General features: G+C 40.9%; 1 protein-coding gene across 3 annotated transcripts in view; it reads left to right on the forward strand.

Annotated features, from left to right (window-relative positions):
- LOC122937713 (ATP-binding cassette sub-family B member 5-like) overlaps positions 1 to 22,586 on the forward strand; it is a 383,155-nt gene that overhangs the window by 304,915 nt on the left and 55,654 nt on the right. Inside the window, exons 1-2 of one of the 3 annotated variants that reach the window (XM_044292701.1) lie at positions 16,687 to 16,739; positions 22,123 to 22,244. The exons of 1 other annotated variant lie outside the window; for it this stretch is intronic. In XM_044292701.1, the coding sequence (XP_044148636.1) occupies positions 22,156 to 22,244 (89 nt within the window). In that variant the 5' untranslated portion in view covers positions 16,687 to 16,739; positions 22,123 to 22,155. Of the gene's footprint in view, positions 1 to 16,686; positions 16,740 to 22,122; positions 22,245 to 22,586 lie in introns of those variants that run through there. One more of the 3 variants, XM_044292698.1, reaches the window with a different exon arrangement.

Genomic DNA, 22,586 nt, shown 5'->3' on the forward strand with positions numbered 1-22,586 from the left:
TTGCACAAGAGTTATTGGCAAATGGTGATGAAATTTCAGAATTTCATTTTTTTGCCTAATTTTCCATTTTAACCCATTTTTTCCACTAACAAAGCAAGGGTTAACAGCCAAACAAGACTGTATATTTATTGCCCTGACTCTGCCATTTACAGAAACACCCCATATGTGGCCGTAAACTACTGTACGGCCACACAGCGGGGCGTAGAGTGAAAGGTGCGCCGTATGGTTTTTGGAAGGCAGGTTTTGCTGGACAGTTTTTTTGACACCATGTCCCATTTGAAGCCCCCCTGATGCACCCCTAGAGTAGAAACTCCAAAAAAGTGACCCCATCTAAGAAACTACACCCCTCAAGGTATTCAAAACTGATTTTACAAAGTTTGTTAACCCTTTAGGTGTTGCACAAGATTTAATGGAAAATAGAGATACAATTTCAAAATTTCACTTTTTTGGCAGATTTTCCATTTTAATATTTTTTTTCCAGTTACAAAGCAAGGGTTAACAGCCAAACAAAACTCATTATTTATGGCCCTGATTCTGTAGTTTACAGAAACACCCCATATGTGGTCGTAAACTGCTGTACGGGCACACGACAGGGCGCAGAAGGAAAGGAATGCCATACGGTTTTTGGAAGGCAGATTTTGCTGGACTGGTTTTATTGACACCATGTCCCATTTGAAGCCCCCCTGATGCACCCCTAGAGTAGAAACTCCATAAAAGTGACCCCATCTAAGAAACTACACCCCTCAAGGTATTCAAAACTGATTTTACAAAGTTTGTTAACCCTTTAGGTGTTGCACAAGATTTAATGGAAAATAGAGATACAATTTCAAAATTTCACTTTTTTGGCAGATTTTCCATTTTAATATTTTTTTTCCAGTTACAAAGCAAGGGTTAACAGCCAAACAAAACTCATTATTTATGGCCCTGATTCTGTAGTTTACAGAAACACCCCATATGTGGTCGTAAACTGCTGTACGGGCACACGGCAGGGCGCAGAAGGAAAGGAATGCCATACGGTTTTTGGAAGGCAGATTTTGCTGGACTGGTTTTATTGACACCATGTCCCATTTGAAGCCCCCCTGATGCACCCCTAGAGTAGAAACTCCAAAAAAGTGACCCCATTTTAGAAACTACGGGATAAGGTGGCAGTTTTGTTGGTACTAGTTTAGGGTACATATGATTTTTGGTTGCTCTATATTACACTTTTTGTGCGGCAAGGTAACAAGAAATAGCTTTTTTGGCACCGTTTTTTTTTTGTTATTTACAACATTCATCTGACAGGTTAGATCATGTAGTAATTTTATAGAGCAGGTTGTCATGGACGCGGCGATACCTAATATGTATACAATTTTTTTTATTTATGTAAGTTTTACACAATGAATTAATTTTTAAAACAAAAAAAAAGTTTTAGTGTCTCCATAGTCTAAGAGCCATAGTTTTTTTTGTTTTTGGGCGATTATCTCAAGTAGGGTCTCATTTTTTGCGGGATGAGATTACGGTTTTATTGGCACTATTTTGGGGTGCATATGACTTTTTGATCGCTTGCTGTTACACTTTTTGTGAAGTAAGATGACAAAAAATTGCTTTTTTTACACCGTTTCTTTTTTTTTTTTTTACGGTGGTCACCTGAGGGGTTAGGTCATGTGATATTTTTATAGAGCCGGTCGATACGGACGCGGCGATACCCAATATGTATACTTTTTATTTATTTATGTAAGTTTTACACAATGATTTCATTTTTGAAACAAAAAAAATCATGTTTTAGTATTTCCATAGTCTAAGAGCCATAGTTTTTTCAGTTTTGGGGCGATTATCTTGGGTAGGGTATGATTTTTGCGGGATGAGATGACGGTTTGATTGTTACAATTTTGGAGTACATACAACTTTTTTGATCACTTTTATTAACTTTTTGGGGAAGTAAGGTGGGCAAAATTTCAATTTCATCATAGTTTTTAATTTTTTATTTTTATGTCGTTCACCGTTTGGGTAAAGTAACATGACCGTTTTATAGATCAGGTCGTTACGGACGCGACGATACCAAACATGTGTAGGGAATTTCATTTTTTTTATTTTTAATCAGTGATAAATGTGTTTTTTGATTTTTACTTTCTTTTTGACCCAGACCCACTTGGTTCTTGAAGATCCAGTGGGTCTGATGTCTGTATAATACAGTACAGTACAATATATAGTACTGTACTGTATTTTACACTTTGTCTGAACAGATCTATGCCTTTCAGCACAGATCTGTTCAGCACCATGGACAGCAGGACGCCTGAGAAGGCGTCCTGTTGCCATGGGAACCTTCCCCGTCTGCTCAGTTATGGTCAGAACTGCGCAGACGGGGAAGGGTAAGGACGGGGCTTGGGGGGCTGCCTGGAGGCTCTCTCCCTCTCCATTCGGAGGGGCTGCAAAGGCACAGCAGCCCCCCGATGGGAGAGGGAGGGAGCTCCCTGCGCTGTTAACCTTTTCCATACAGCGGTCCGTACGGACCGCTGTATGGAAAGGGTTAAACGGCTGACATCGCATCACCGATGTCAGCCGTTTATACCAGGGTGCCAGCAATGTGCTGGCACCCTGGTATGCCCACTAGACGCCAACGATTACGCAATGGGAGGCGGGCGGGGGATCGCGATCCCGCCTGCCGCACCGCCCGCCTCCCGCACCGCCCGCACCGCCGGCAACCCTCCCCCTGCACCTCCCACCCGGCAAAAATCACTAAGGGGTGCAGGGGGGGGGATACAGATATATTTTCGGCATACTAAAGTTTCTGATCCCCGCGGTCAGGGACCGCGGGGATCAGAAACTGCAGAAATCGCAGCAAACCGCAGGTCTGAATTGACCTGCGGTTTGCCGCGATCGCCGACATGGGGGGGTCACGGGACCCCCCGGCGCATTTAGCCTAGGTGCCTGCTCAATGATTTGAGCAGGCACCGGGTTCCGATCACTGCCAGCCGCACAGCAGTGATCAGAAATACACAGGGCGTACATGTACGCCCTGTGTCCTTAAGTACCAGGGCACAAGGGCGTACCTGTACGCCCTATGTCCTTAAGAGGTTAAAGATGACAGTCTGCAGTTAAAGCACATCTTGTTAGTTTTGTTTCAAATCCATTGTGGTTGTGTATAGAGCCAATAATGTTAGAATTGTGTCGATGTCCCAATATTTATGGACCTATGGATCTGACTGTAGAACCCAATAATGAGTATTTGCTGGAAGCTGGTAAATCAAACCCCTTAATCAATATTTGGTGGAATCTGGTGTATCGCAGGCCTCAATCAATATTTGGTGGAAGCCGGTATATCAATACCCTCTATCAGTATTTTGTGGAAACAGGCATATAGAACCCAATAATGAGTATTTGCTGGAAGCCGGTAAATCAAACCACTTAATCAATACTTGGTGTTAGCTGGTGTATTGCAGGCCACAATGAATATTTGGTGGAAGCTGGTATATTAATCCCCTCTATCAGTATTTTGTGGAAACAGGTATATAGAACCCAATAATGAGTATTTGCTGGAATCTGGTAAATCAAACCCCTTAATCAATATTTGGTGGAAGCCGGTGTATCACAGGCATCAATCAATAATTGGTGGAAGCCGGTATATCAATACCCTGTATCAGTATTTTGTGAAAACCGGTATATAGAACCCAATAATGAGTATTTGCTGGAAGCTGGTATATCAAACCCCTTAATCAATATTTGGTGGAAGCTGGTGTATCGCAGGCCTCAATCTATATTTAGTGGAAGCTGGTGTATCACACCCCTCAATCAATATTTTCTGGAAGCCGGTGTATCACACCCCTCAATTAGTATTTTGTGGAAGCAGGTATATCGCACCCCTTAATCAGCTTTTTGAGGGGCAACAGCTATATCACACCAATTGCAATTAGTTATTCGAATAGCGTTTGTTCCTCTATATAGCTGCAGTATCTCAGCAGAACCGCACACAACTGCTGCACAATACAAATGCACTATAATATACTTTCTATGTTATAAAGTATATTATAAGTATATCACACCCCTCAGTATGTCACACCTATCGATAGCACACCTATACAAGTCCTTAAATGGACTTTTGTGGCCCTATTAGCTAACGTTTGGTGTCCCTAACAGTCTGTCCCTGCTCCACAAAGCAACCTCTCCCTACACTGGCAAAAATTAGAATGTAAAATGGCTGTCAGATCGGGGTTATTTATAGGTTAGGGTGGGTGTCATGGGTCAAAGTTTGGCGTTATGCAAATAAATATGGCGAATGCGAATATCGCCATATGTTCGCATGTTCGGCGAATTGCGGACAAGCAAAGTTCGCCGCGAAACAACCGCCGGGCCATCTCTATATATCACAACATAGTCGTGGCCAAAAATTTTGAGAATTACACAAATATTAGTTTTCACAAAGTTTGCTGCTAAACTGCTTTTAGATCTTTGTTTCAGTTGTTTCTGTGATGTAGTGAAATATAATTACACGCACTTCATACGTTTCAAAGGCTTTTATCGACAATTACATTACATTTGTGCAAAGAGTCAGTATTTGTAGTGTTGGCCCTTCTTTTTCAGGACCTCTGCAATCCGACTGGGCATGCTCTCAATCAACTTCTGGGCTAATTCCTGACTGATAGCAAGCCATTCTTTTATAATCACTTCTTGGAGTTTGTCAGAATTAGCGGGTTTTTGTTTGTCCACCCGCCTCTTGAGGATTGACCACAAGTTCTCAATGGGATTAAGATCTGGGGAGTTTCCAGGCCATGGACCCAAAATGTCAATGTTTTGGTCCCCGAGCCACTTAGTTATCACTTTTGCCTTATGGCACGGTGCTCCATCGTGCTGGAAAATGCATTGTTCTTCACCAAACTGTTGTTGGATTGTTGGAAGAAGTTGCTGTTGGAGGGTGTTTTGGTACCATTCTTTATTCATGGCTGTGTTTTTGGGCAAAATTGTGAGTGAGCCCACTCCCTTGGATGAGAAGCAACCCCATACATGAATGGTCTCAGGATGCTTTACTGTTGGCATGACACAGGACTGATGGTAGCGCTCACCTTTTCTTCTCCGGACAAGCCTTTTTCCTGATGCCCCAAACAATCGGAAAGAGGCTTCATCGGAGAATATGACTTTGACCTAGTCCTCAGCAGTCCATTCACCATATTTTCTGCACAAGATCAATATGTCTCTGATTTTTTTTGGGAGTGGCTTCTTTGCTAGCCTTCTTGACACCAGGCCATCTTCCAAAAGTCTTCGCCTCACTGTGCGGGCAGATGCACTCACACCGGCCTGCTGCCATTCCTGAGCAAGCTGTGCACTGGTGGCACTCCGATCCCGCAGCTGAATCCTCTTATCCTCTTTAGGAGATGATCCTGGCGCTTGCTGGACTTTCTTGGACGCCCTGAAGCCTTCTTAACAAGAATTGAACCTCTTTCCTTGAAGTTCTAGATGATCCTATAAATTGTTGATTGAGGTGCAATCTTAGTAGCCACAATATCCTTGCCTGTGAAGTCATTTTTATGCAACGCAATGATGGCTGCACGCTTTTCTTTGCAGGTCACCATGGTTAACAATGGAAAAACAATGATTTCAAGCATCACCCTCCTTTTAACAGGTCAAGTCTGCCATTTTAACCCAACCAGCCTGATATAATGATCTCCAGCCTTGTGCTCGTCAACATTCTCACCTGAGTTAACAAGACGATTACTGAAATGATCTCAGCAGTTCCTTTAATGACAGCAATGAAATGCAGTGGAAAGTTTTTTGGGGGATTAAGTTAATTTTCATGGCAAAGAAGGACTATGCAATTCATCTGATCACTCTTCATAACATTCTGGAGTATATGCAAATTGCTATTATAAAAACTTAAGCAGCAACTTTTCCAATTTCCAATATTTATGTAATTCTCAAAACTTTTGACCACGACTGTACATATAAAATGTAGTTAAACAATATTAAATAGCAAACGCCAGTGCAAGTTAACCCTTTAAAGTAAAAATAAAGGAGTTGATTAATTTGCATAGGGGAAAAAGGGAAATGTCCACAAATGTTCAGACCTCAAAGTACCCCTGCTCCAGGGCACCACAGTAGCAGTGCCCTGCTGCTAAACCCCCCACTAATCAGTTGTAATCTGTAGGGGGAACCCAGCAGGAAGTAGTCACTTCCCCTACACTGCTCCACTGGAGAAATAAAACATAAGGTGCCGATTGAAATCACTGTGATGTGTAATGCATGAACATCCTGGATTTTCCTGATTAAGGGACACTGTTTGAAACTGCTGTACACTTTGCTAATAGACGTGTACAGATCAATCAACAACAAAACAGCAATCATACATGTACTAATTAATTTAACTTTTATAACTGAAGCATGGCTCGATGAAAATGTAGGTGCTGCACTGCGAGAGACAAGCACGAAAGGGAGGAAGGGTAGCTATCTGTTTTAAATCCACATTAAGGATAAACATGCTCTCATCTGAATGCACTTTTGCTCACATATCAGTAGGAAAAACATAAGAATATTAATTATCTATAGATCCCCGGGTGACAGATCAGCATTCCTCAAGGAACTAGCAGAATTGCTATCAATCTTAATAATAATAGGTGGTTCAGTGCTTGGATAGATGACTGCCTCTGACAATTTGGGAAAGAGTTACTTGGTATGATGTATAAACTAGGCTTCTCTCAAGCAGTCTATTCAGCCATGTACAGAGAGGGTCACACCTAAGGGCTCTTTCACACCTGCGTTATAGTCTTCCGGCATAGAGTTCCGTCGTCGGGGCTCTATGCCGGAAGAATACTGATCAGGATTATCCTAATGCATTCTGAATGGACAGTCCGTCCTTCAGGATGCATCAGGATGTCTTCCGTTCCGGAACGGAACGTTTTTTGGCCGCAGCAAATAGCGCAGCATGCTGCGCTTTTTGCTCCGGCCAAAAATCCGGAACACTTGCCGTAAGGCCGGATCCGGAATGAATGCCCATTGAAAGGCATTGATCCGGATCCGGCCTTAAGCTAAACGTCGTTTCGGCGCATTGCCGGATGCGACGTTTAGCTTTTTCTCAATGGTTACCATGGCTGCCGGGACGCTAAAGTCCTGGCAGCCATGGTAAACTGTAGTGGGGAGCGGGGAGCAGCATACTTACCATCCGTGCGGCTCCTGGGGCGCTCCAGAGTGACGTCAGGGTGCCCCAGGCGCATGGATGACGTGATCGCATGGATCACATGATCCATGCGCATGGGGCGCTCTGACGTCATTCTGGAGCGCCCCGGGAGCCGCACGGATGGTAAGTATGCTGCTCCCCCGCTACCCACTACTACTATGGCAACCAGGACTTTTATAGCGTCCTGGGTGCCATAGTAACACTGAAAGCATTTTGAAGACGGATCCGTCTTCAAATGCTTTCAGTACACTTGCGTTTTTCCGGATCCGGCGTGTAATTCCGGCAAGTGGAGTACACGCCGGATCCGGACAACGCAAGTGTGAAAGAGGCCTTAGATCTGATATTTCACACAGGACTAGAGATTGCTAATATCAATAAATCCAGTTACAAGGTCAGACCAACACATTATTGAATTCTCATTCAACTCTCCAGATGCCAAACACCAAAAGAAAGAACCGGCAAAACACAAGATTCTTAAAGGACTATCTCCAGAAGATATTAGAGACAGCCTCAGTTTCATGAGACAGACTGACATTTTTTAAGACCCCAACTCTCTAGTGCAGCAATAAAAAACAAATCTGTCTTCTGCTTTTGATGCTATTGTTACCTGGCACACCAGTAACTTCACCCTAAAACATCAAGCACCCTGGTTTGACCACATTCTCAAGGAACTGAAAATCTTTAATGTCAGTCAAGGAAACATCAGTCCCCAGAAGTAAAAACCTCATTAGTCATCCACCTCAAGAATAACCAATCAATCATAAAAAGAAAAAATCCACGTTTGTATTACTAGAGAGATGACAGTTATTACTTACAGTTAATAAATTCTGCAATCCACACTGTCTAAGACTGCCTACTCCATCATCACAAAAACTGTGATACATTTGCATGTTACTTCCTTAACAAAGTTTATGTTATCCTATCTGGTATCCAAAAATCAACCTAGAATGACATCAATGGCCCACATAGCAGTAGTGGTAAATCCTTAGTTCCATGGCCCCAATTTGATCTGGTAGGTGAAACAGACATCACATTCTCCAGAGTCTTCAGAGAACAACGTGCAATTTGGACCCATCATCACTTCTGTGGGAATGTCAAGATCTGTTTGCTACAAAAATCTAAAACACAGTTAACTGTTCTATGCAATGGGAGATCGTCCTTGATCTACTAAAAGCCCTTCCTTGATCTACTTAAGCCACTTCTAAAGAAGCCCTCCTGGACTTTGGATTCCGGCACCAACATGTAAACACAAGGGAGACATAGGTTCCTACTACACCTAACCTCCATACTGGTCCCCTCTCCGCACGAGCCATCTTTGATTCACGCAACTTGCCGTACCAACACACAGACTACCGGAGGTCACCCACCTTGTTGAGGGGACTATCCCATCCTACATATCAAACACTGCAGTGATGTCACCCACTACGCAGATTGACAAGAAGGTCCCCACCCGATCACTTTCCGACAGGAAGAATGCTTTACAGGAAGAGCAGCGAGAGTCAGATACCAGCTCCCATCATCTCTCCATTAATTACAAGTAACTGAAAATTACTCCCAACATAGGTACTACAGAAAGAGGTCACCTTTGTTTACTCATGGATGCCTGGAAGCCTTTTTTGCAGGGCTGTGTTTTGCGAGACGCACTGAGGTGGCGCATAAGCACCGTTAACTTAATTTCTATTATTTAGTATTATTCATCTATCAAGGGCCTATCCTTTTATAATGTATACGTTAAAGTTATGTTTTAATATAACAATTGATCACTACTTTATCTGGTCTGATTTTGTAGTGACCTTCATTTTTGACAAATACGCAATTGTCTCTTCTCTGTTTTCTTCCAAAAGCCAAACGGCGTTCCTTTTCTTCTGCACCCTGCTGTGTGCGCTTGCATCAGTTTACGACCACATGTGGGGTGTTTATGTAAACCGCAGAATCAAGGTTATAAATATTGAGGTTTTTTTGGCTGTTAACCCTCGATGTGTTAAAGAGAAAAATGGATTAAAATGGAAAATCTGCCAAAAAGTGAAATGTAGAAATGTCATCTCCATTTTTCTTTTATTCTTGTGGAACACCTAAAGGGTTAATAAAGTTAGTAAAATCAGTTTTGAGTAACTTAAGGTGTGTAGTTTCTATGATGGGGTCATTTATGGGGGGTTTCCACTATGTAAGCCCCACAAAGTGACTTCAGAACTGAATGGGTCCTTAAAAAGTGGGTTTTGAAATTTTCTAGAATTGCTTCTAAAATTCTAAGCCTTCTAACGTCCTAAAAAGATAAAATCACATTTACAAAATGATGCCAACATAAAGTAGATATATGGGAAATGTTTTTTGATGTAAAAGTAATTTTATGTAAATTTTATGAGGTATCACCTTCTGTTTTGAAAGCAGAGAAATTGAAATTTCTAAAAATTGCACATTTTCCTAAAGTTTTGGTAAATTTGGGACTTTTTTATAAATTAAGCTGAAACATATTGACTAAAATGTGTCACGAGAAAACAATCTTAGAATGGCCTGGATAAGTAAAAGTTTTCCAAAGTTATTACCACATAAAGTGACACATGTCAGATTTCCTAAATTTGACCTGGTCATTAAGGTTAAAAATGGGGTTAAACCTGTAGGGGTTAAACACAAAACAGTTAAAAGGGAATCTGTCAGCTCTTTCAGACATATCTAATAATATGGGAATGCATGTTAGGTCACTCATCTACAGAAAGATCCACATACAAACTGAAACCATCCGTCATTTTTAGGCCAGGCTGACAGAAAGCCCTGGTTACATATGCACAGCCCTAACAGGAACACCCCGCATTTTGGCATAAATGTAATGAGTAAAGTGGCACTTCAAGGAGGTAGGCATGTTAGAGCAACAAGGAATGACTTAAAGTTATTACATTTTAAGCTTTAATATACAAAAAAGTACAGTGCTAAACAAAAACATGATAAAACAAAGGACATATAAGCAAACAGTTACAGAAAATAAAATTATTAAAATAGAAAGGCTGCTATACCTAATGAATGGCTTGATAAAGAGTCCATTTTCTGGTCCCAGAGATAGAGAAAACATGGACTACAACCCAATGTTGATCAGATCCCTAAATTGTGTCAAAGAATTGTCCAAAATCCCTCATTTTATCCCAATTCAGGAGAGGGTGGAGCTCAGAGAGGTTTCCTTCCCATTCTTTGCCCAGGCATTCATTACACGGGCAGACTCCACCTCTCTCACTCAGCTGGCATATGTGAAATATCAATAAATGATGTGTTTCCGTCTGCTTTGACAGACATATGGGCACCAACATGTTTTCATTATGTATGTTTAAATTATGCCAATCATTTTAATACCAAATATAGCATGTGTAGGGGTACCAAAATGGGAGATCCTTGTTATGTGGCAATGCCAGCTGTTGTGGGTGGGACATTTAGACTCTCTGTGATGCCAACGTTATACCAAACATGATGATTACAGTTATTAATGTGTGTCATACTAGCAAGGGATCAAAGTTTGTGATATATTTTATTCATCCTCTGGTATTCAAACTGAAAAGCTCATGTACACCTGCTGGTGGATGGGGAAGGGGGAGGGAGGCTGACACAGTGTCTAAGGGGTTATGCATTTCCATGAGGCTTGAGTGTAAAAACCCAGGAAACCTCTCGTTACCAGTTCCAGAACCATTTATGAGCATGCTAGTGCTAATTTGATTTCCTCACACAGATTTCCAGACTTTGTTATTCTGAAAAACAGAATTATACAATGAATATATGACAAGCTCACAACCCTCATTACCAAAAAATATACCACACAATATACTCACGTTGACAAACTCTACAGGACTGGGCCATCTATTTATCACAGGGACATATGACATACTCCCAAATCACACAACTGATCATGTTGGCTACCAGAAAGGCCGTCCATGTATCACAAATTGTTATGCCTGTTGCATTCTCCAATCAAAATTAAGTTTGTGTGATAAACTAATTATCCTTACAAGTGCCCAGCAGGGAGTGATTGCAGGGGCCCAAGTCTGCCTCTTGCAAATGTCCAAGCCCACCTCCAAAAAGAGCACAGGTCCACCTCTGCACAATTTCTCAAAGCCTCCCCCTGCTCTTTCATGACCATCTCCTCATCTGTGATGTTATAAGCTAGCCAAAATTTTACCCACCTGCTCATCCTGTGTCTCACCTAAATCTGCCAGTCAACTGCTCAGCACATGAGCAAGATTTCATCAAGATGCTGGATGAGCAAGCAGCGTGTGCCCTTACCTACTCAGCTGAGCAGGTGGAAGGAGTCACTGCATTGACATCCTGGGATGATCACAGGCATGAGGCCTGCATTCTAATGGATGACTGACATTGTAGTTGGACTCAGGCCCAAGTCCAGCTGCTGTGACTGTCAGCCATTAGGCTTTGGCATTGTTTGCCTGTAAACACAAACAGCAAGTATGACTATGTATGTGTGTACTGGCAGGTGAGGCCAGGGCCGTTCTACTGTGAGCCTTATAGAAGCCTCTACGGCTACTACGGCGGTAGAGTTGCCTTTGCATTAGACCCTGCAGAAGTACAGATCAGGAGGGACCTGACAATCATGCTAACCCATGATAACCCAATAGAAGCTGGCAGAAAACCACCCCCATGATTCTTCTCCCAATTGCTGTATCGTTATTGAAGTAGCTTTTCTCATTGCACCATTTCACAAAAACAAAGCTGTTTGTAATCAGGGAACCTGTTGTTCAGGCAGCTTGAAGTTCCTGACGTGTTCCCTTTAATGTACTTATAGATATGTACATAATTAAACTAATTTTCCAATTTATAGAAAAAAAGAACTGGATTTCACATCCACATGCCATGCACTAATCTATTGCTTCTCAGCATAATTTATAGACGTCTTTATTGAGGCACTTACGGTAGTATATCTACGGATAAAAATGCAGTGGCCCACTCACCGCATCAAGGTGTTCTCTTATGAATAGCTTGCTACTCTAATTTGGTGGAGGGCCACATGGCAACTGCCTCAACAAAGCACCTGCATTGGCTGAACAACACTCCTGCTATCAGGCTAAGCCCCACAGCACTGGGCCCCACCAACCCACTGGCACAGCATCAAAGCAACAGCCACGATGCAGCCAGCACACTCTCCATGTGGTCTCAGAAACCTAAAGTCCAAGCAGGAGCTTATTAACTCTTATGCATTCTCCTGCTAATTAAAAACACCTTTGTCAAATGGAAGAAGTGCTGATACCATAAAAAATGAGGGGAAAAATTGAAAAATGGTAAATAGCTAATCTGTAGAAAAAAATACATTGATCGCACATTGACATGCCATGCACTGATCTATTGCTTATCAGCATAATTTATAAACATCCCCGTTGAGGCACTTAGTATACATTTGTTCAAAATGCATAGGCCTACCCATCATGTCAAAGCCTCTTATGAAACGGTCTCTACTCTAATTAGGTGCAGTGCCGCATGGTGACCACCGCCGCCACAGCACAGCACCTGCAGGTGGCAAGACGCATCAGCCTGCTATGAGGCTAAGCCCCTATGGCAATCCACAGACAAAGCATCACAACAACAACAGCCACCATGCAGCACCACACAATGTATAACTGAAGTCAACTATCTGTGGCGGTGTCACAGAGAATTAATGGAGCAACCCCCACAATCATATCCTGTGGCTAGGGGATAACTTTTAAACACAGCACTCCCTGTGATGCACAGATACAGTACCAAGACCAATCTTATATTTTCCTCTGGCACACAAAAAATACCTCCACCCCCTGTGTAGTAAACTGGTCATTTGCATATGAAATATACTTCTCCAGATTAAAGCGATAGATCATAGTAAAATAGTACATAAGGCCGAAAAAAGACATTTGTCCATCCAGTTCGGCCTGTTATCCTGCAAGTTGATCCGTCTATATACGTGCTATTTTCACATGCCCCGTGTAGCTAGCACGTGTATAGACGTCAGGCAGTTCTTTAATCCAAGCGCTGCAAAGCGGACAGCATACAGTCTAGTAATGCCGGCAAGGGACCAATCAGATTGGTCCCTTGCCGGCAATCGATCTGTGCAGACTAACCAATCGGATTGCGGCAGTGTTAAAATGCAGGTTTCAGGCTCTGATCTACGCTCTGCAGATCAGAGCCTGAAAACAGGTAATGTGTCCTGAAGCCCTCGATCTGTGCCCCCTTCTGTGTGCCTCCAACCCCCCCCCCACCACCACCACCACCGTGAGCCCTGCCTCTGCCTGCCCCTGATGCGGTCCCCACCCCCCCTTCCATGTATCGTGCCACTGATGCGGTCTGCCCCCTCCCTGCCCAATACATTCATCCTGCCCCGACTTGGGCCCCCTCAATGCTGGCCATATCCCCCTCTTTTCCAGCGCTGCCCCGATGCGGTCCCCCTGCTGTGTGTGATGGTGGCGGCTTTATGGCGGCGGCATCCATGGGGTTAATAGAGGGAGGGGGCTTCCCTCTCTCAACAATCGGGGCTGCTGCGCTGCGATTTCAACGCCCAGTGGTTGCCTTGGCAGCCGGACGCTTTGCAAAGGTATCCAGTGTTGCCACCTACAGGAAATCTGGTAGTATTATACTTTGCAATGCAAGAGCATTGCAAAGTATAGTACAGCCATCAGCCCCACTGGATCTTCAAGATCTAAGAGGGACTTGATAAAAAAAAATTGAAAATAATAAAAGTAAAAATAAATAAAATAAAAATGTGAATTAAAAAAAATAAATGGCCTTTTCCTAGTAAAAATAAAAAATACACACATATTAGGTATCACCACGTCCGTAACGACCATCTATATAAAAATATCACATGATCGACCCCGTCCAAAAACACCATTAAAAAAACTGTAAAATAAAAAGAAATTTTTGTCACCTTACATCACAAAAAGTGCAACACCCAGCGATCAAAAAGGCGTATACACCCCAAAAAAATACCAATCAAACGTTACCTCATCCCGCAAAAAATGAGCCCCTATTAAAGATAATCGCCCAAAAAATAAAAAAGCTATGGCTCTCAGACTATGGAGATACTAAAACATCTTTTTTTGGGTTTCAGAAATGCTAATATTGTGTAAAACTTAAATAAAAAGAAAAGGTTTACATATTGGGTATTGCCACGTCTGTAACGACCTGCTCTATATAACTGTCACATGAACTAACCCCTCAGATGAACAGTGTAAAAATAAATAAATAAAAACTGTTTCAAAACAGCCAATTTTTTGGTCACCTTGCCCATAAAGTGTAATAATGAATGATCAAAAAATAATATGTACCCAAAAATGGTACCAATAAAAACCTCAACTCTTTCTGCAAAAAACGAGCGCCTGCACAAAACAATTGGCAGAAAAATAAAAAACATATATCGTTCAGAAAATGGACACACAAAAACATAATTTATTTTTCAAAAATGCTTTATTATGTAAAACTGAAACAAAGTAGACATATTTGATATCACTGCGTCGGTAACAACATGCTCTATAAAAATAGCACATGATCTACCATGTTGGATGAATCTTGTAAAAATTAAAAATAACAAAACGGTGCCAAAACAGCCATTTTTTTGTTACCTTGCCTCACAAAAAAACTTAATGTAGCGCAATTAAAAATCATATGTACCCCAAAATAGTACTAATAAAACTGACATCTTATCCCCTAGTTTCCAAAATAAGGTCACTTTTTGGGAGTTTCTACTGTAAGGTGCATCAGGGGGGCTTCAAATGGGACATGGCATCTAAAACCAGTCCAGCAAAATCTGCCTTCCAAAAACCATATGGCTCTCCTTTTCTTCTGCACCCTGCCATGAGCCCTTACATCAGTTTATGACCACATGTGGGGTGTTTCTGTAAACCGCAGAATCAGGGTAATAAATATTGAGTTTTGTTTGGCTGTTAACCCTTAATGTGTTAAAGAAAAAAATTTAATAAAATGGAAAATCTGCCAAAAAAGTGAAATTTAGAAATGTAATCTCCATTTTCCTTCATTAATTCTTGTGGCACACCTAAAGGGTTAACAAAGTTTGTAAAATCAGTTTTGAGTAACTTGAGGGGTGTAGTTTCTACAATGGGGTCATTTATGGGGGGTATCCACTATGTAAGCCTCACAAAGTGATTTCAGACCTGTACTGGTCCTTAAAAAGTGGGTTTGGAAAATTTTCTTAAAAATTTTAAGAATTGCTTCTAAACTTCTAAAAAAATTAAATGACATTTCCAAAATGATGCCAAAATAAAAAAGACATATGGGGAATGTTATGTTATAAATATTTTATGAGGTATCACTTTCTGTTTTAGAAGCAGAGAAATAGAAATTCTGAAAATTGCAAATTTTTCAAAATTTGTGGTCAATTTGGGATTTTTTTCATAAATAAAGGTGAAATATATTGACTCAAATTTGTGTCATGAAGTACAACGTGTCACGAGAAAACAGTCTCAGAATGGCTTGGATAAATAAAAGTGTTCCAAAGCTATTACCACAAGTGACGCATGTCAGATTTTTAAATTTTGACCTGGGCACTGGGGCATCAATGACCTTTGGTCATGAAAGGGTTAAGTTCCCAATTCGCCCCCGACAACCAGTACACTTGTATACCACTTAAAGTAACAGTAACCTCTAAGAGTATTGTACCTCTATGTGAGGAAATGATTGTTCCTGTTTGGACCAAAAAGCTCCTATGACAATTCAGTGAGGCAGAGCAACCCATTCATTCATTTATTTTACTACTAGTTTATTTCACATGCTGTCATGTTCTAGCTCCTTTGTGACTTGGATGTTCAGGACTGCCATGTCAAGGGGGTTATAGTTACATTAAGCAGGCAATCTATTTTTTCAACATGATGATGTAATGTTTAAGATGGAGTAAGATTTCTAGGAAGGAAAACCCAAAAGGGACCTTCAGATAAAATCCTTCTTAACCTATAATAGCTAGTCTACTGTATTGACGAATGTAAATCTATGACCTTGCTAAAGTCGTGGTTGGCCACTTGACAAGAGCTTTTGATGACGTCAAGGTTAACAATGGGGACACACAGAGAAAATGAGGGTCCTTACTATCTATTTAATTGGGAAAAGCTGCCGTTTAATTTTGTGAAAGGGATAGTTTTCAGCACTGTCAGCTATATACCGTACTTTACACACATTTTATATGATAATTTTAGCAGTGTTGACCTTGCTTGTAGATAAGTAGAAAAGAATGTAAAGTGCTTTTCTTTGTCATTTACACTATACACTTACTTACCCAGTCTTGTAATGAAGAAATAAATATACATAGAAAAAATAATCCAAGGCTCATCGTGGAGAAAACCTCAAATTATTAAAATAGGTTTCCCAACATTGATATATAATTAACTGAAATTACATTATTACCACGCAAAGATCAGACAGTTATTCTATCAAAGAATAGGAAGTGACCTCACTCATTCCTAATTGTGTAGCCAGAGAATTTCATTCTGATTGCACAATGATGGCCTTTAGACACTGGCAGCATGTTTAATCATTACATTATATGACGAGTAGTTGAAGCCTCACTTGCTGTTCTTGCATATAAAGGAGCAAGCTGGTAGAAACTTTCTCTGACACTCCTCTTTCCTAGAATCAGGTCAGTAAACGAATGTTTGACATGTTAATTCATTGGGAGATGTTACTTTCTCACTGTGATAAAGTCTACCTTACAACAAATGTTTTAAATTGTTCTCTATACATTTGCTTATTATACTATTTATCAATTAATACCATTAAAGATATGAATTAATCTAGTGTTACTAATCTAATGGGTACCAGATTTTAAAGCAATTTTGATATTAAACACATTTATGTTAGGGTGGGTTCACACTAGCGTTAGGGATTCCGTTATGGCTTTCCGTTATAACATGGTTATAATGGAAAATAACGGAATCCATAAGTCTGAAGGACGGATCCGTTCTTCTGCCCATAGACTTGTATTATGAAGGAATGCTAAACGGAAGCCTTTAAAAGGCATTCCGTTAGCTCTCTGTCCTAATAGAAGTCTATGGGAATCAAAACGGATCCGTCTGGGTCCCGTTATGCAAAACGGAAAACAAAGTCTTGTCGACAGGACTTTGTTTTCTGTCTTGCATACCGGGACCCAGACGGATCCGTTATGCTTTCCCATAGACTTCTATTAGGACGGAAAGCAAACTGAATGCCCTTTAAAGGCTTACATTTTGCATTCTATCTGGGCATTCCGTTATTTTCCGTTATAACTATGTTATAACGGAAAGCCATAACGGAATCCCTAACGCTAGTGTGAACCCATCCCTTATATGTTATATCTGTCTTAGGATCTCAGTCCAGCTTTGATAGTGGGGGAACTGTAGTGTTTTAGGATTCCTTAACCTGGGAGTTCTGTCTACTTTTGATATCACTGGAATTGGAGTAGGTTTCCAAAATGTTGTAGTCCATCCATTAACAGAAGAACATGTGATGCTGTTCCCTTGGATCACATTGCTATTTAAAGAGGGATAGGTTAGGGGAGTTCTTTGTACCCTTTGCTTTCGTATTGGCAATTAAGTCTAATACAAAACCAGATGGATACAATCGCATCCCCTTTCAGTTGTCACCAGAACATTAAAAAAAACTGTGTTAAAGTGAACGATAGATGATTATATCAGAGTATCCCCAGGTAGGTCTTGTTGAGTAGTAATATGGAGTGGTTACACTTACCTAAAGTGGTCCATTAAGGGACTACTGGTGAACCAGTGACACAGCCATGGGCGCCATAGTCTCAGCTATGCACATGGGTAACGAAGATTTAACGGTCACGTTATATAAAAGTTATATGTGGCCAAAAGAAAGCTATCAGAACACACAGTGTACACAGCTTGCTGCATGTGGGGTTGCATAGCTGCGTAATACACAACATTAGGAAAGCATTTAATGTATATCAACTTCTAAAGTTAATCTGATATATCTTGGATCTCAAAGAGAACCTCCATTGAGCCTGTATTACACTGTCCGATTGTAAGCCTGTTCATCGTTAACGAGCGTTCGCAGGAACGCTTCTTAGCAATGATCTGGCAGTCTAATATTGCCTCCGATTACCCAATGAATGAACAAACGCTTGTTTATCAGGCAATTCAAATTTTTAAGCTTGCTTAAAAATAATTGTTTGCTGATGGCAGACCGTGCTATGTAATCATGATCTGCTGCCAGCAAACAACTAGACAGCATGGGGACGAATGATGGCATAACAATGCTCCTCTCCATACTCTAGAGGAGATTGCTATATGAAATAGTAGTGGTCTCCTCCACTAGCGAGCAGGTGTTCCTCTCCCAACAATCTCCTGCTCGAAGGTATCTTCTAATACCGTCCTTAATCTGAGGTGTTGAACCACAACTTCCCTTCTATGGAATGAAAACTGTTTAGTCTTTACATCAACTTTAAGTAGAATAGACTCCTTTTCATATGTCAGGATCAAACTTCCCCTTAGTGACTCCTTATAAGATCAGTAATCATCCATTATTCTGAAATCTAGAAGAAGAACAACTCTTACTTCAGACTACCATTCATCTGCCAAAGTCTGGGCACATATCTCTCATGCAAGATATGGAGAAGAAAGTCTGTCCATTATGACCAAAAGAAACTGTGGAAAGCTGTCTTTCCATGTCTATAATTACCTTCCTTTAGGAGGTGGCTAAAAGGTTCTTTATGAAATGTACTTTCATAGATTTTGTACATTTGATCATTATAGACTTTTGCTGACAATGGTGTCTTCCAAGGTACCTCAACACAGTCCATAAAAAAAAGTGAAGCAAGGGGAACAGTCCTTTATTTGACTCACTTCTGGCTTTCTCATTTGTCAGACTATTATATGGCAGAGTAGGAACCAGGTTTAGTGGTGAATTATGTGACACCTGAATGCAGGGGCGGATTGGCCATAGACCTTATAGGGAAATTTCCTGGTGCGCTAATACCCAGGGGGCCACCAAAGCCCCCTCTCTGCCGCTGGCGAGGTACATAAAGAGCTCTCAGAGGTAATTAATGCTGTAAGAATCAGGTACCCATGTACCCAGCCAGCAACCACGCATGCCACTCTGAATTCAAATATGTTCCGCATCTCACTTCCTAAGCCCCCTGCTTCATTTCTTAATCAGAGACAACTGAAGGAGGAGAACAGAGAATGGTCTCTATCGATGGCCAACACAGACAGACAGCTTTTGGGGCAATATATTGTTCTGCTCTGTGGTATATGGTAGTTTGTGCTATAGTATTGCCGACCCCTTCTACTTATGTTGCCCCACCTCTGGTCAATTTAGACCCTCCTTCAACATGAGGACACTTTTATTTTATTTTTTCCAGGGCCACTTTAAGTTCCCAATCCGCCCCTGCCCGAATGATACAGGATAGCAAACATAATTAAATACTGACAATAAACACAGATTTTATGAATTAGTTAATAGGGTTTCAATAACAAGGTGTCCAGTGGTCAAGAATAATCATGTCAAAATTATTAATCCAACCAAGCAGTTGAGCTGAAGACGCATTAAACACATTAAGTAACAAACATACACCAACTACAAAATAATTAAATCAAATCAATCAAAAAAGGGAGTTTTGATTTGGTAAGATACCCACCTTTCATGTAAATATGCTTTTGTCATAAGTAATACTGTTACAAATTCAGGACTTTGAACTAACCCACAATGTCCTCATACTCTGGCTCAATTCCTAGAAGCTAAACCCAGGTTGAGTAATAAACTCCTACTCACCCTAAATCACAGGTCAGTACAGGTGTCCCTTTTCCCATAAACATTTATCTTCTCTGTTGTGGACTGGTTCCAAATAACTTTAATAAACTTTTCTGACCTCACTAGTCCTTAGATCTTTGACCTCACTAGTCCTTAGATCTTTATCATGGATCCAGCTAATTGATATATCTACACATACAAACCTGCCATTAATTCAACACTTTTTGACACTATGAAACAAATTGCTCCCTAGAGTTCAAGAGACCAGTTATAATGACCCCACAGTTTGAAAATCTAGCATTTCCTCCTGCCTTTGGCATAGACCTAAAATTGACATAGAGGATATAGCTATTTATCCACTTGTGTAGCAAGCCTGTGTATTGGTAATAACATCCAAAGAAATATAAGAGGTTTCTCTATGAAAGGCCACAATGTCTCCATGTCAAAGTCTCTATAAGATGCTAAATGTGCCTCAGAATTAGGTAAACATTTAGTATTTAAAAGTCAATGACATGACTACTTATGCTTTAGGATGACAAGGAGTATTTATAGATAACTAAAGATGGGATTGCCCCAAATAAAAGAAGATAATGATTGGAGTTATTGATAAAACTGATAACACTGTACTTCAAATTCTAAATTTTTCCGTGCAATAATCTGTGAAGGGATATACATTAAAAATGCATTCAATTAATGAGATTCCAAGGGGTTTTAGTAATAAATATGCTTAAATATTGAATCTAAGGCCATCAGGCCATGGGGCATTCCGCAACAGCATTGTGGTCGGTTTGGTCCTGCTTATCTAAAGACCTGAATATTGCTCATATTGTTCAATAATTGAACCAGCATGTGGAAGAGTACGGCTTATCTGCAACATAAACCAAGTAAGAGCATCAGAGTATAGCATAAACCATAATGGAAATAGAGGGCACCTTATACCCAAGTCAAAATATGAATATCCTAGATCATTTGCAAGGATGCTTATAGAGGATAGATACCCATTTTGGAGGTTTATTCAAAGGGCTTCTCTCACCTGAAACATTAGTAACATATTGCTAGGATATGCCACCAATGTCAGATACATGTGAATCCCTCTGGAACCCACACTTATCTCTGGAACAGAGCGCCCAAAGTTCACGAGAGTTTACCACGCATGCGCAGCAGCCATCCATTCATTTCTATGGGAAGTCCCATAGAAATTAATGGATAGTGCAGTGTGGCCGGTGCGCCAATCACTTCTATGGAGTTGCTGGAAATAGCCATCCAGTACTCATCTATTTTGGGGGCAGGGAAAGGCAGCCACGCATATCATTCTCTTTGGGTGCTTAGTTCTAGACATAGGTCTATCTGACATTGGTGGCATATCCTAGTGATATGCCACCAATGCTCGAAGAGAGACAACCCCTTTAAATCTTACATTTCACAGAAATTCCACATGCAGAGTAATCTATCATGTTTGGAAATCGGAGTAGTCCCTTTCTTTTAGAAAATGGGTGACTAAAATGAATTATGTGATGTATTTGGAAGCATTTATGGCTGAGAGCACAGAAAAGTCACACCACTTTGACTAGGTCCTCTTAGACTTTCTTCAAATTTGATTCACGCTTCCCCTCTTCGTAAACAGCATGCAACATTTGCTTTCATCTTTCTACCCTCTTCCTTTGTTGTTTTTTCACACTTTCTTTTTTTATTTCTTCTGTTTTACTATTTAGAACCACCTAGAGCAATCACAAGTCCTACTTCACTAGGCGATTCATGCCTTTAGCCAATTTGGAGTTACCCAATTCCTAGATGTGTTAGTATATGCAGAATACACATTCTGGTTTTCCGTCCTTTTTGCAAATCCATACCATCAGTACAGGGAGAAACATGGCCTTCTCCTCCCTGGCTGTGAGCTGTTAAATCACAGTGGTGCACGTCACAGGGAGAAAAAAAAAAGCTCACCTTCTCCCTGGCTGTGACATGGTCTGCTGCGATTGGACAGCTCACAGCCAGGGAGATTAAGACGTCCCCTGAGAACATGGCCATCTCGTCCTCCTCCCTGTACCGATGGTCTGGATTAGCATACAGGGTGGGAAACCAGAATTGGGGGCACAAATTTGTAGGATCAGTTTCACATGATCATAGCACAGCCACATTTTGCAACTGTATGAAGCATGTATAAATTCACTACTGGTAACATACTGTAGCTCCATAAATCCATACAATCTCATATTATTGGTCTTTTAGCAAATCATAGATAACCACATCTTCTATTTTCCTTTATTCTCTAGTGGTTTTCTTGGCTGCACAACTTGAGTGAAATCATGGCCGACATAAAAGACCCTGACACAAAAGTGAATAATAACAATCCTAACACAGAAATTTTACTGGAAGAAGCAGAAGACACCAGCAGGTACTGTACCCGCAACTGTCAACAATTATATTACTGTCTATATTGATAGATTTTAGATGGATTAAAATCCCAATTTAGATAATTGCCTGCCAACTGTGTTGGATATTGTTTTTCTCCCATTGTCAGATATAATCATTTGAATACTTGGAATACTGTTTAGAACAGACAATTCTGCTTTGTAGAACATGGTCACATTAATTCTTTCTATAGGGGTATTCTAGTTATATGACTTTGCCCCCTATCCACAGGATAGGGGATAATTATTACATGGGTGGGGGTTCTACCATTCCCTGTGGAACCCCTGAAATAGACCAAGCAGGAGGTCAAGCATGCAAGCAGCCA

Source organism: Bufo gargarizans, chromosome 5 (genome assembly GCF_014858855.1).
Source record: "Bufo gargarizans isolate SCDJY-AF-19 chromosome 5, ASM1485885v1, whole genome shotgun sequence".
Classification (NCBI taxonomy): Eukaryota; Metazoa; Chordata; class Amphibia; order Anura; family Bufonidae; genus Bufo; species Bufo gargarizans.